The sequence below is a fragment of the Bidens hawaiensis genome, unplaced genomic scaffold (genome assembly GCF_021521415.1).
Source record: "Bidens hawaiensis isolate Kalapana, Puna unplaced genomic scaffold, B.hawaiensis_p1.1 tig00046152_1, whole genome shotgun sequence".
NCBI lineage: Eukaryota > Viridiplantae > Streptophyta > Magnoliopsida > Asterales > Asteraceae > Bidens > Bidens hawaiensis.
Genome location: NW_027498227.1, coordinates 21,530 through 35,247, shown reverse-complemented (window position 1 = coordinate 35,247; position 13,718 = coordinate 21,530). Strand labels below are relative to the sequence as shown.

The 13,718-nt window shown below is 40.6% G+C and overlaps 1 protein-coding gene across 2 annotated transcripts; it reads left to right on the top strand.

Moving 5' to 3' along the window:
- Positions 1-7,024: 7,024 nt before the first annotated feature.
- On the top strand, positions 7,025-8,831 carry LOC143596190 (uncharacterized). 2 transcript variants are annotated; one of them, XM_077075031.1, is made up of 5 exons: positions 7,025-7,167; positions 7,450-7,494; positions 7,621-7,678; positions 8,204-8,328; positions 8,404-8,831. In XM_077075031.1, the coding sequence occupies exons 2-5, from the start codon at positions 7,453-7,455 to the stop codon at positions 8,701-8,703; spliced, it is 525 nt and encodes a 174-aa protein (XP_076931146.1). In that variant the 5' UTR covers positions 7,025-7,167; positions 7,450-7,452; the 3' UTR covers positions 8,704-8,831. The 2 variants fall into 2 exon arrangements, with proteins under 2 accessions (XP_076931146.1, XP_076931145.1); XM_077075030.1 differs by having other exon boundaries at positions 8,204-8,831.
- The last annotated feature ends 4,887 nt before the right edge of the window (positions 8,832-13,718 follow it).

Here is a 13,718-nt window from a genome sequence, read left to right as displayed (position 1 = left end):
ATGGCTTAAAAGCCTTGATTACATATTTGAACTTTTACATGAAGCATTTTCTAAGTTGTGCCGCTTTCCACGCGCGCGGTATCTTTTTTCCATTCAAATCTTTTAAAGTGTACGCGCCTTTCCCAAAATCTTCTGAAATTTGATAAGGTCCCTCCCAATTGGGGGATATTTTTCCTGGGGGTATCGCGCGGCTAGCTTCATTGTTTCGAAGGACAAAATCATTTTTCTTGAAGTGGCATTCTTTAACGCGCTAATTATAATATTTTTCCAGCTTTTTCTTGTATTTGGCTTCATTGATGATAGCCGCTTCTCTGCGTCCTTCAAGCAAGTTGAGGTCCAATCTTCTTTCGCGCTCGTTATCAGTCTTGCTCATCATGAGTACCCTATGGGATGGGCATCCAATTTCTGCTGGGATCATAGCCTCTGTCCCATAGGTTAGGCTGAACGGGGATTCGCCATTGCTAGTTTTGCTTAATGTCATGTGCGCCCACAGGACATTAGGTAACTCTTCGACCCAAGAATGGGATTCTCCTTCCAACCTTTTCTTCAGCCCATTTAACAAACTTTGATTCGCGCGCTCCACTTGGCCATTCCCTTGAGGGTGGTAGACAGAAGTGAAGATTTGGTTGATGTGCAATTCTTTGAGCCAGCTGGATATCTTCCTGTCAGTGAATTGTTTGCCATTGTCGCTCACAATTTCCATAGGAAGGCCAAAACGGCAAATGATGTGGCTCCAGATAAATTGCATCATCGCCTCAGCTGTGATTTTTGCTAGTGGCTTGGCCTCAACCCATTTCGTGAAATAGTCTATCGCCACTACCAAAAATTTCACTCGCCCTTGCGCTTGCGGTAGGGGCCCCACAATATCAATGGCCCATTTGTGGAAAGGCCATGCGGAGGTCACTGGAATCAAGTTGTTCTTTGGCCGCATGGTGTTTGGCGCGTGGCTCTGACATGCCTTGTATTTTTGGATTTCTTTTAGCGCATCCAAGTACATGCCTGGCCAATAGTAGCCTGCGCTCATTGCCTTGGCAACCACCATGCGTGGGCCAGCGTGTATTCCGCAGATTCCTTCGTGAATCTCCCTAATCACATAGCTTGCTTCTTCAGCATCCAGGCATTTCATGAGCGGTCCAAGATAAGAGCGTCGATATAATGTACCCTCAAGTAGTTCATAGTTCTGCGCCTTGTGTCTTATCTTCCTCGCCTGTGCGCGATCGTCCGGTAACTTCCCCTCCTTCAGGAATTCCATTATTGGAGTTATCCAGGATGAAGGGGTTGTTTGAATTACAAGGACAGATTGCGTTTGCACTGACGGGTTGCTCATCACTTCCACCCTGACATCTTTGCCAAAGTGATCAAAATTAGTTGATGCCATCTTACTCAACGCGTCAGCGGACTTGTTTTCGCTGCGCGAGATGTGTATGATTTTGAAGAAGTCAAACTGCTCAACGAGCTTTTATGCCTGCTCTAGATATAGAGGCATTGTGTTCTCCTTGGCGTCATAAAGGCCGTTGACTTGAGCAGCTACCAAGTAAGAATCAACATGGGCCTCTAGCCTTTTAACTCCAAACTTGCGCGCAATGCGCAGACCAGCCAGCAGGGCTTCATACTCAGCCTCATTGTTGGTACTCTTGAAGTCCAACCTAATAGCATAAGTATATTCATGATTATCAGGGTCCACCAGTTTGAGGCCTGCGCCGGACCCTTCGTTGTTGGAGGCTCCATCAGTGAATAGCCTCCAAACATCTTCTTCATCATTTGCTCGCGGAGGGTCTACCTCGCGCTGAGCTTCTTCAATCTTTCCCTCTGGGATTTCCGTGATGAAATCCGCTAAAACTTGACCCTTTATTGCTGGACGGGGCTTATAGGTGATTGTGTGTTCACCTAATTCCAGCGCCCACTTTGTCAGCCTTCCGGAGAGCGCGGGGCGTCGCAAGACTTGCTGGATGTTGTAACCAGTCAGAACTTCAATAGGATGACCATTGAAGTATCTATGAAGCTTGCGCGACGCGTGTGTTAGTGACAAAACTAACTTTTCCATGATGGAATAGCGCGTCTCAGGGTCTGTCAGCACCCGACTCACATAGTATATTGGCGTTTGGATCCCCTTGCGATCCACCAATAGTACTGCGCCGATGGCGCGGTCTCCAGCTGACAAGTACAATGTAAGGGCTTCGCCAGGAAGTGGAGCTGTGAGCGCGGGCAGCTTTATGAGACATTCTTTTATCTCAGTGAAAGCTTGCTCAGCCTCAGGTGTCCACTTGAATTGGCTCTTCTTCAAGCAGTTCCTCAAAGTGTTGACGAATGGAGTAGATTTGCTGGCGTGGTTCGCTAGGAACCTGTTGATTGACACCAGTCTACCATTCAGCTTCTGAACCTCTTTCATGGTAGATGGTGAAGGCATGTCAAGGATGGCTTCCACCTTTTCAGGGTTCACCTTGAAACCATCCTTAGTGACCATTACACCAAGAAATTTCCCCTCTTCCGCGCCGAAAGTACATTTGCTCGGGTTGAGCTTCATGTTAACTTCCGTTAGGCGCTGAAGAGTTTCCTCGATGTCTTTGAGCATTTGTCTCTCCTCCCTGCTCTTGATCACCAAATCATCAACATAGACTTCTAGATTTCTTCCGATTTGTTCACTGAAAACCGAATCCATAAGTCTCTGATAGGTGGCGCCCGCATTTTTTAGACCAAAGGGCATTTTTGTGTAACAAAAAACACCCTTGTCGGTCCTGAAGGCCGTCTTGTCTTCGTCTTGTGGTGCCATTTGAATCTGGTGATAGCCTTTGTAGGCATCCAGGAAACATTTGAGCTTGAATGGCGCCACGGAGTCCACCTTTGCGTCGATGTTTGGGAGGGGGTAACAGTCTTTCGGACATGCTTTGTTGAGGTCCTTGAAGTCAATACACATCCTCCATGACCCGTTGCTTTTCTTTAACATCACAGGATTGGCTACCCACGTCTGGTATCGGATCGGGCGGATGATGTTTGCGCGCAACAGGTCCTCCACTTGCTCATTCATGGCCTTCGCCTTTTCATCCCCCATGATTCTCTTTTTCTGAGCAATTGGCTCCACCGACTTGAACGTGTTAAGAGAATGTTGCGCCAAGTCTCGCGGGACCCCCGTCATATCGGAGTGTTGCCACGCGAAAACCGACGTGTATTTTGTGAGCAACCTTTTCATTCTCAATCTCGTTTCGTCTGAAATGGTAGCGCCAATTGTGACCGTTTGCTCTGGGAATTTTGGATTTAAAATCCACTTCTCTGGCGCATTGTCCGCCATTGGAAGTTTCAATCTCCCTTCCCGCGGCGTACTTGTCACTGCGCACAAATGATCGCGGTAAACAAATGTTACGCCTGTTGGTGTAGGGAACCCCAATGCGCCGTGCGCTGGCGACGGTACAGCATTAAATTGGGCAATCGTTCCCCTACCCAGGATCATATTGTGGCATGACGTGGTGGGCAAGACCAAGAAGTTGACAACTTCGGCTCGCTTGTGCTCATCATCCCCCATAGTTAGTTCAAACTGAATCTGGCCTAGGGGATGGATGATTTCATTTGAAACACCACAGATTGGTGCGTTCACAATTTCGAGCCGCGCTTGGTCTGCCGGGTCTAACTTTCTGAAACATTGCTCATACATAATGTCAGATTCGCTTCCAGTGTCCACCAGGACCTTTGACACTTCGTAATGAGCAATGTGTGTGGTGATGACGAGAGGACTACTTATTGAAGGGCCTCCCCTGATTCTTGGGAAGATGACTTGCTGCTCGCGCCAATCTCCGTGGATTTGCGCGCTTCTCTTTTTTGACGTCTGCCCTTGTCGTCCCCCCTCAGCCACACAGATTCTTTTGTATTTCTTGCTGGCAGAGGCTCCTTCCGGTTGCTCATCTTCTATTCTTTGGTTTTTCACCAAGTGAGCCAGCCTGCCTGATTTTACATTCTTCTCGATCGCATCTTTTAAATGATGGCATGCGTCGGTGTTGTGGCCCGGGGACCTGTGAAATTCACAATATTTGCCACTGTTTTGCGGTCCCTTGTAGTGTAGTTGCTTGGGGGGCTTGAATTGAACATTCTCAGTACTTAACACCTGTGAAGGTGTTTTAGTGAGGGGTGTCCATATTCTTGGCAGAGGTCTGCTAGGATCTCTGCCGCCCTCCCTCTTGTCACCCTCCCCGCGATTACGAGCATCTTTTTGGGGCTGGGGTGAGCTTGGTTGCGCTTGCTTTTCTGCGGAAGAAAAACTTGTTGGCTGCAACCTGGACCATACTGAGTTCTGTTTGGCCCTCTTCTCTTTGCTGCGCGGTGATTCAGCCTGATGCGCTCTTTCTCTTGCCCTATCTTGGGCAATCTGTTTTTCATTTCTCGCGAAAACTCGCGATGCCTCCATTAACTTGGCCCACGTGGTGGGCATGCCATCTTTGCTTACGAGAGCTCGTCGTAATTGATCACTGCGCGCGCCTTGTATAAAGGCCACGCGCAGGAGTTGCTCGGTTATACCTCCGATTGCCAGAGACTCCTGATTGAACCGAGTGATGTAATCTTCAATCGTTTCATCATTCCTGCGTACGCAGTGCATGATGTCATCAGGATCGCGCGTGTGCCTGCGCTGCTGTACGAAGTGGGCTTGGAACTTTTATAATAGTTCCTCGAACCCATCAATTTGCCCAGTCGGCAAGCTCTCGAACCATACTCGCGCCGCGCCCGTTAGGCAGCGAGCAAACATATGACACCATGTTGGCATCGTCCAGCTCTCCAGGTTTCCCGTGTTGTAAAAACCTTGCAAGAAATCGTCTGGATCTGTCGTGCCGTCATACTTACCCAAACCACTTGGCATCTTGGTCTTGTGCTGGATGGGAGCCTGCGCGATGCGCGCAGTGAACTTTGAGTGTTTTACCAAGATGGCTGGTCTGTAGGGTGTGGTTACGTCCACTTGCCCTCTGACTGGTGGGCTGTACGGCATGTGCAGATCCAGATCGGCTCTGGCTCCAGGCGCCATGTTCACAGGCGCGCGGAGCTGTGAGCCTCCTGCATGAGTATCCCGCGTCTTCCTCATGCTATGCACTTCTTCATCACTGAACTCAGTGTGTGCAGTGTGAATAGAATGTCCTTCTTCCGGCGCGCGCGGCCTTTTTGTAGTCTGCTTATCAAACGCTTGCCTTTGTGTTTGGTCGGCTAGCTTCTTCTGTTTGACCATTTCATTGTACTTTTCCATCAGACGCCGCTGCTCGTTTATGAGCCATTCATTCGGATCATTTGTTTCTTCTTCTGGACCCATTGGTCCTTTCAGTTTCGCGCCGGCCATATTTTGTAACATGAGATCGTCTGGAGGAGTTTCAGTCTGGCCGTGAGGGGTTGTGACGAAGGGACGGTTGCTGGTGGTACGCGTAGAATCACGCGGAACCCTCAGAACCTGCTGTCCGTCGTTAACACCCTCACGTTCAATATCCTCCAGAGCTTGATCAACGTTACGAACGCCAGAAACCATGGTGATTGATTTTTTTTTATGTAGATCTGATGAGATCTGATTGCCGATGTAATAGTGGATGGCGCCAATGAAGAAACGTGGATCTACTCACTGGTAGCAGATCTACTTTCCTCGGGTTTTGATTGTACTATTTCACCGATGGCTCTTCTGGATCCGTGTTCTTCCACCTACAAAATGAACAGCACCGTTAACTTACCCCTCAGAAAGGGACAGAGGGGTCCTCTTTGGGGTAACCCTCCGGCGTGAGAATAAGTATATGGTGGAGAAGATAATAATGTGTGAGTAAGTGAATCTCAAGAGTATTGCTTAATAGCTGAATACCCTCTGATTGTGAGACTGTGTGTTTGTATGTAACTGACTGTGAGTGAATGTAATTCAATATGATTGAATGTGATATCACTGCCTGTAACTGTCAATGATTGAGTATGAATATGTCATCAAAGTGGAGTTGATGCTGTATTTATAATGCTAGGGTTTCCACTGATTGGGCTCAACCTCGTTGGCCTCCTCCAATCGCACTGCGCCACGTGTCCTCTGGGACACCTGGCGCTTTCTCGTTGGTTGTAATCACGTGGTAACACATGTGTCATGCTGAGTTGTCGACCTTTCATTTGGCAGCTGTCAACATCAGCATATTCTTACTCCTTAAAAAGATGCCTTCTGGAAGGTTGTCTGACGTGCACAATCAAGGTTGCCCTAATCCTGATTTGGATAAGGACGAGGTTGATTATGTGCACGTGTGATATGCGCCCATCCTGAGGATGCGCGAGGTCTTCTCTTTATTCTCACGCGCAGATATTTCATGCGCAGATGTGATATGCACGAGCATGTGATATGCGCCGCGCGCTGATGCGCTGCGCGCATATGTGATGCGCGAGCATATGTGTGCCTGGGCAGATGTGATATGCACGAGCATGTGATATGCGCCGCGCGCTGATGCGCCGCGCGCATATGTGATGCGCGAGCATATGTGTGCCTGGGCATATGATGCCTGAGCATGTTTTGTATGCGCCATGCGCATAGGTTTTGGCTTTGTGCCTTCATAATGTCTTTATCTTGTGGGTTGACCCGCCTTGCTCGGTGTTGAGGCGGGTACATACCTCTTCAATTATATAATAAAATAAGCTATTTTGTGAAGAGACTTATATTTATACGTGGGTTTATGAGTCATGTAACTGGACTCGTTACATTGGTGGTTATATATAGAATGTACAAGTTTTATAAATGTACTTGTGTACGTATATCTAACTCACTTTCTCCAGATCACATTTTATAAACCCATAATATTATTCCTACACCACTTGTACTACACGCATTGAAACTTGTACATTTGTTTACAATTAATTAGATTTTGTTATACGCACGTGAGAGGCCGTTATAAAAATAATATTATGATTTTATTCGTTTTGCAGCTGCTTCTGATTATTATTCTCTTTCTCTCTTTCTCTCACTATTCTTCATCATCGTCTGTTAGATAATAATAATAATAATAATAATAATAATAATAATAATAATAATAATAATAATAATAATAATAATAATAATAATAAATGATCAAGTTTTGATCTTTCGATTCATCAACGCATTGTTTTGATTCCAGAACAGAAACCCATCAGTTTTTTGCAGTCAATTTCACTTTTTTCTTGTTGAAATCGACGATTTAATTCAGGTATGACGTCATAAATTAATGTTCTTTGTTCGAATCAGTTTCGTTAATGAGTCAAATCGGTTGATTGCTGTGTGAATTCTGGTTCTGGGTTTTGAATTTTGTGTATTGAATGTGAGATCCAGTTATTAATTTGTGTTAATATGTGTGTGAATTACTGAATTAGCTATAAAGATGAAATCTTGAATTTTATTATTATTTAATGTTTTGAAATTTTTAATTATTTTGATGATTTGTTTGATTATTATTATTATTAAGTGTAAATTGCTGAATTCTGTTATTACAGTTTCAGAAAATGCAGAAAGGTGGATCTTGTCAGTATTCAGCTCCCAAAAAGGTACAAAACGGGCGGGTCGGGTAATTGGTCAACGCATTCTACCTGAAATGAGTTCGGGTCAAAGCGGGTTCATCTTGAAGACAATGGACCAAGAATTAAAATTTGTTATTTTCTGCGTTTTTGCAGTTCTCTAAGCTTTCGGATACTGTTAAATTTGCATCTACGCCTCGGAAGCTACGATCAGGTATTCGTTTAATCTTCAGGTTTTATGTTTTATGTTATTTCTTGATCTTTAAAACATAAAAAGTTTTATACTTTTTGACTTATTTGGTTAATGTAAGTGGTAAAGATTATTAATTTACTTTTATTTACTTCTAAAACTAACATGTATATAATTTGTTATAGAGTTATTCAACTACAGTTTGAATCATGAATAAATAAATAAATAAATAAATGTAAATTATATGTGTGGGCTGAAGATATTATTTAGAAACTAGAAACAACAAAGAAGGTAGTGCCTTGCAGGCTGCAGCCTTGGCTTGGCTGGCAAGGCCCAAATTAATCCTTTTTGTTATCTTGGATTATAACAAGATTTGGGCCTGTTAAATGGGCCCAGGACAACCATATTAGAAGCCAGATTCTTTTGTCCTAATTTTATGAAATTTTCAACAAGTTATTTCCTTTATGTAGTTTGATATTCAATATTCATAGTATTTTTTGTAGCTTTTATGAACTATTATTATTAATCGGTTTATAATTACTTGTACAGCATTGGAAAAACGACATCATGGATCACAAAAAACTGGTGCACCCGCGACACCAGATTCTAGAAAAGAGATGGACGGATCTGATTGGCGATTAAAAGATTGCAAAAAGAAGCACAAAACAGCTGCGGTTAGTAACCGTAAAAATTTACCTACTAAAAAGGTCGCAGTAAACTCACATTTAACATTTTGTGACATTTTGCAGGACGGATATAACGGCTCGAAAAAATGTTTAGTAACAAAAGACGAAGAGGAGGCGGCCCAAGCCTTATTTGCATTGGCTCAAACGATTACCGACACTTGTTTGAATAAGGCTACTGAAGTGGAACCGACGTCAATGGAAACTGTACCGCTAAATGAAGCTGAAGTGACCGATGTGAAGAACGTGTCACATAAGAGATGTTTGATTCATGTTTACATATGCCAGTTTATTAAGGTTGTGCAAGAGAGTGAAGGAGGTCATGTGAATGTAATATCTGATATCAACAGTATTTGTAGTCACTAACAAGATTTCGTTTGCAAAAATCAAAGGCAGATGAGTAATGAAAAAAGTGATTAGAATATGTTGTGTTTTGATGGTTAATGAATGATGGAAATGAGCACATAAAGTTATGGTAAAGGTTTGGAAGAATTTTAGTGAGTTTTATTGTTATAGATCTTGTCCTAGACTGATAATAATGAACTAAAATTACTAAGAAACTTTGTTTAAATTCACTGTCATATGCATTTTAATTCACACTTGAGTTATTTAGGCCTATACCATAGTTTTTTTTAAAGAAAATTTATAAATATTGTCCTTATTGTTGTGGATCCACAATCTCCTATTTCTGAGGCCCATTGGACTGGATCAAATATCAGGGTAGCATGAACAGAATTTCTTTGACATTAAAATATTTATGGAGTAAAACTGAAATAATTCAAGGCAATAGCATTATCTATAACACTTAAACGAGTGACTAACTGCGTTACGTGTCATAATTTTGTGAGTGCAATATTCTTTGTCCGGTTTCTTTTATTTCACCCCTTAAATACAATAACTTATAAGCAATTTTAATCATATTTTATCTCATCATTTTATGATTCTTGAACTTTCATTACTAAACTATTTATTTTCTTTATAAAAAAACATATAATACATGAGTTTCTAACTTAATAGACTAGTAAAAAACAAAGAATTACATGAATGCCTTTGGTTGTTCGAGGTTACTTTAACCAACTCTCCCTTAACTGATTCTTGTTCCCTAAACACCCAGTATTACCTCCTTTCAACATTTTATGTGTATCATAAACATTTTCGGCATAGGAGTTTCCACAATGTCCTTGTTTCCCATTGTTTTTTAGCTTACGGAGGAAAGATGGAGAAGTCACCGTGACACGTAAAATGGTAATTATAAAATAAGTACCAATTAGGTTCATATTTGCAAGTGGAGGGAGTATTCTTGTAATGTTGCCTTAGTGGCGGTTGATTGCAGTACTGAAGGGATGTAATATCAATGAAAGGATCATATTTTGGATACCAAAAAATAGTCTCTCTATAGTTCTATACTTCTGTATTTTACTAAATTGAACCGTATCACACCAATAAGGTTCAATCTACCTATTTACCTATACTAATATAAGAAAATAATTCTGGACACGTGACATTCTAAGATTAATTCTCACTATCAAATTCTCGCCCAAATCATTATTGATTATAAATTCAACGTACCGTATTAATTGGTCAGTCTTCATTGATTAGATTATTAGCGTCATAAATTACATTGTAAACACACTTAATATAAAAAATATTAATATAATAATTACGTGTCAAAAAAAGATATTTTCTTTATAATTAGACCCAATTACAAATTTTGTCCTTTAAAATAAGACGAATTACGGTTCGTGTCCTTTTTTTAGTTTCCTTGCAGGCGGTGTACTTTAAACTTTTTTTTCCTACAAGTTTTGTCCTTTACGCTAACTAGGTTAGAAAAACTCAGTTAAATACCCTCACGTGAGGCGCATATGATGGCATTTTTGTCTTTTCGACTACCCTGCAACTTCTTCTTCCTCTTTTCTTCTTCATTTTCGTCAAAGGCCTGCCCCCACCACAGCTCCACCACCAACCACTACCACCACCTTGACCTCTACCACCGTCACCCACCTCTGCTACCAGCCGCCACCACCACACCTCCACACAAGACCAACAGCTCGGTGTTGGAAACACATCTATTTGCTCGACCGAATCAGCTGACCACCACCAATTCAGTCATCGATCTCCTTGTCGGAAAATAGGCTGTGGTGGTGATGATGATGTAGATGACGTGGAGGGGATCACGGCGGGCCAGGTTGCAGGTGCTGGGTATATGGTGGAGGCGTGGTGGTTGATTTGGTGTGGTGGTGGCGATTAACATGGTCTCCGGTGGCCGTTAGTGGTGTGGTGGTGGTTTAACCATGTTTCTTGTACAGAGCAATCCAATCTCACCATTTCCGATCACCCCTAACCAAACTACCACATATCCCCAAACCAAACCCTAACTTACTCACCCCTCAATTACTCGATTAGAACATAATTCACCATCTTAAAACCCTAGTTCTCGCTCCATATTCATCAACCATCAGTTTAATTTTATTATCAGAAGCAGTTAAGTTTCTCTCAATGCTTCAGATAAATCAGATCTCCGATGAGTATCGGGATTCGTATATGGAGTACAGTTTAAACTTTAAAGCTACTAGACCTATGTAATTTGATCTCATATGCAGTGAATCAGTTAACAAATCAACGGATTTTGATTAATTACAGTCTTTGGTTGCTAGAATATTCCGGTGAGTTTCCGGCGCCGGAGAAATTGATTAAGGCGGTATTTGTGAGGGTTTCGAGGGGATTTAGGAGTGATGATGATTGGGGGGTTGAATGGAATGGAATGGAATCTGCAACGCGGTGGGTAGGGGTATGGTGGCCGGAGTGGTTGTGATATGGTGATGGTGGTGGCGTAGAGAGAGAAAGAAGAGAGAAGGGAGGAGGATGGAGTTATAAGTTTGTAGGTACAGACGAAAAGACAAAAATGCCCTCACATGCGTCTCACGTGAGGGTATTTAACTAAGTTTTTCTAACCCAGTTAGCGTAAAGGACATAACGTGTAGAAAAAAAAGGTTTAAAGTACACCGCCTGCAAGGAAACTAAAACAAGGACATGAACCGTAATTTGGCTTTTTTTAAAGGACAAAATTTGTAATTCTGTCTTATAATTAATTAAAATGTATATATAAGAGTTTACAATTAAAATAATAAACATTAAAATGTATATAAAGAGTACACTAACATTTAGTTTTTGAGACATCTAAAAATACTATAATAAAAATTTTTATTTTTAATTCTTTTACAAATATTCAATGTTTAATAAGTCTTAAAAAATAAATAATATAAAGAGACTTAATTATCTTTTTTTTATTTGTATTAAGTTATTTATTGTAATTTATACGTTAACTTATCCCGTATAATACACGGGTTTCTAAAGCTAGTTTTAATATATACCTTAATGTAGTTTAATTCTTAACTATGCATTCGTTATATTGTTTCTTACTCTCTGGATATAAAATAGTTCAAAATCATTTATATTGTGGAAGAGTAGGCCCCTAAGAAATTTTTTTCAACACTTGCGAAATAATATGAGTTTAAACAACTTATTGATGACACGATACGTTTTCAAAACATTAAATTGTCAATTCAAAAGACGAAAATTGACATTTCAACTTTAGACGTCCTTCTCAGATTGATAGAATTCTGACTTGGTAATACGAGTCTGTATTTCGTCTTGAGCACTTGATCGGCTTCTACTGCTTTATTTGGAAACATTACTTAAAAGTGTTACAAAACCATAAGTTAGTATTGATGATTTATAAGGTCATATAAAACAAAACATACTAGGATGAGATTGAAAAACTTCAATATCTGAATAAGGTGATAAGCCAGCATACACACCACACCGGCATACGACAGAGACTCAATGGCGTATGCTACGCCATGACTGTAGCCTATGCCCCCTTCGGACATAAATTACACACATACCTACATGTTTTGACCCTTTTTGAGGATGGTTTGCACACTAACTCATACATTGATGTAGGGTCAATTGTTCGATGTATCACAAGATATTTAACTTAATAAAGCCCATATTATCATACTCGTACCCTTGAAAGATAAACCTATAATGATCATCATTCGACTTTCGCATCACGGCTTCACCTGCAACTCATACACTATTGAAGTTGTCATCAATGTAGTAATAATAGTCTTAGCGTACTTTCTCGACTTTATGCAATTCACTGTTACATTATAATTGAACTAGCATAATTATTATTACTCTACAAAAAAATGAAGTAGAGTAATAATTATTACTCTACTTCAACTGTAGTAAATCAGTTATTTACTTACGAATGTCACCGCATCCTTTTATTCTTGACTTCATACGTTTCAAATGTTAAAAAACATTTTTTTAAACCTAATACAATTAATATTATAACAATATTTTCTGTTATTCTCGTGCGATTAATTCAAAAAAACCACACACGCTTACAAATAAGCCCGCCCATAACATGATTAGACTTCTTCTTCTGCAATGCATTCAGGCGACAGCATAGGCCCAATTGTCATTCCTTTGGGCCCAATATTAAGTAGTGGACTATCTGGCATCATATCAGAGCTCATTGGACCATTCGCGTGAAAAGGAAAAAAAACATAAAAACACGTTAATAATCAAAAATAATAATTGTTGAGTGGCAAACAAGAACTTTTGTAATGAAAACATTACAATAAAAAGTATTATTTTCATGTATATCAATTCAAAATACATTCTGTTATTGATAAACTTTGATATAACTTTTACTGATTATGTATAAGTGTGTAACATTTAGTCGTTAGAAAAATTATTTTTGCTGATTATTATTTTGCAATGAAGAGAGAAGGTTAATTTATTTATCGTTAGAGACGGCTTTTTCAATTAACGAATATGATGATGATTGTGTTAACTTATTTGTGTTTTAGTGTATATTATGGTTGTTCATAAACCGCTGATACCATCATTCCCCAAATTGAATCTAGCTGGTTTGTTTGGCCGGCTAAAGATGCAAATAGTTTGATTCATAATTTGTCTTTGGTGGTAGTACTTGTAAAACTTAGAGCAATTCCAACTTGAAGGACCCGAATGGTTAATACGAAAAGTATAAGGGTGGTACGGAAGATCTCAAGGGGCGGTTCGGTGGAGATCCAAAGTTCAGGGACCAAGTTGAATAACTTGGTGTCATAATTATCTTACTTATTATTAAATAAACTAGAAGTCTAGTATGTTTATGTTTTCTAGTTTGAGTAGGAGTCTGGTATTGGGTGTTATATAAACCCATCATTAGTTTTCTTTTGTTAGAGAGTAGATAGGTAGAAAATATTTTGTTCATGTTTTTTTTATTAATTAAAAGAGTCGCAAAAACGTTTTATGCAATATCATGTTTGGTGTTCTTGATTCACTTGTCTAAGGTTTAACAAGTGGTA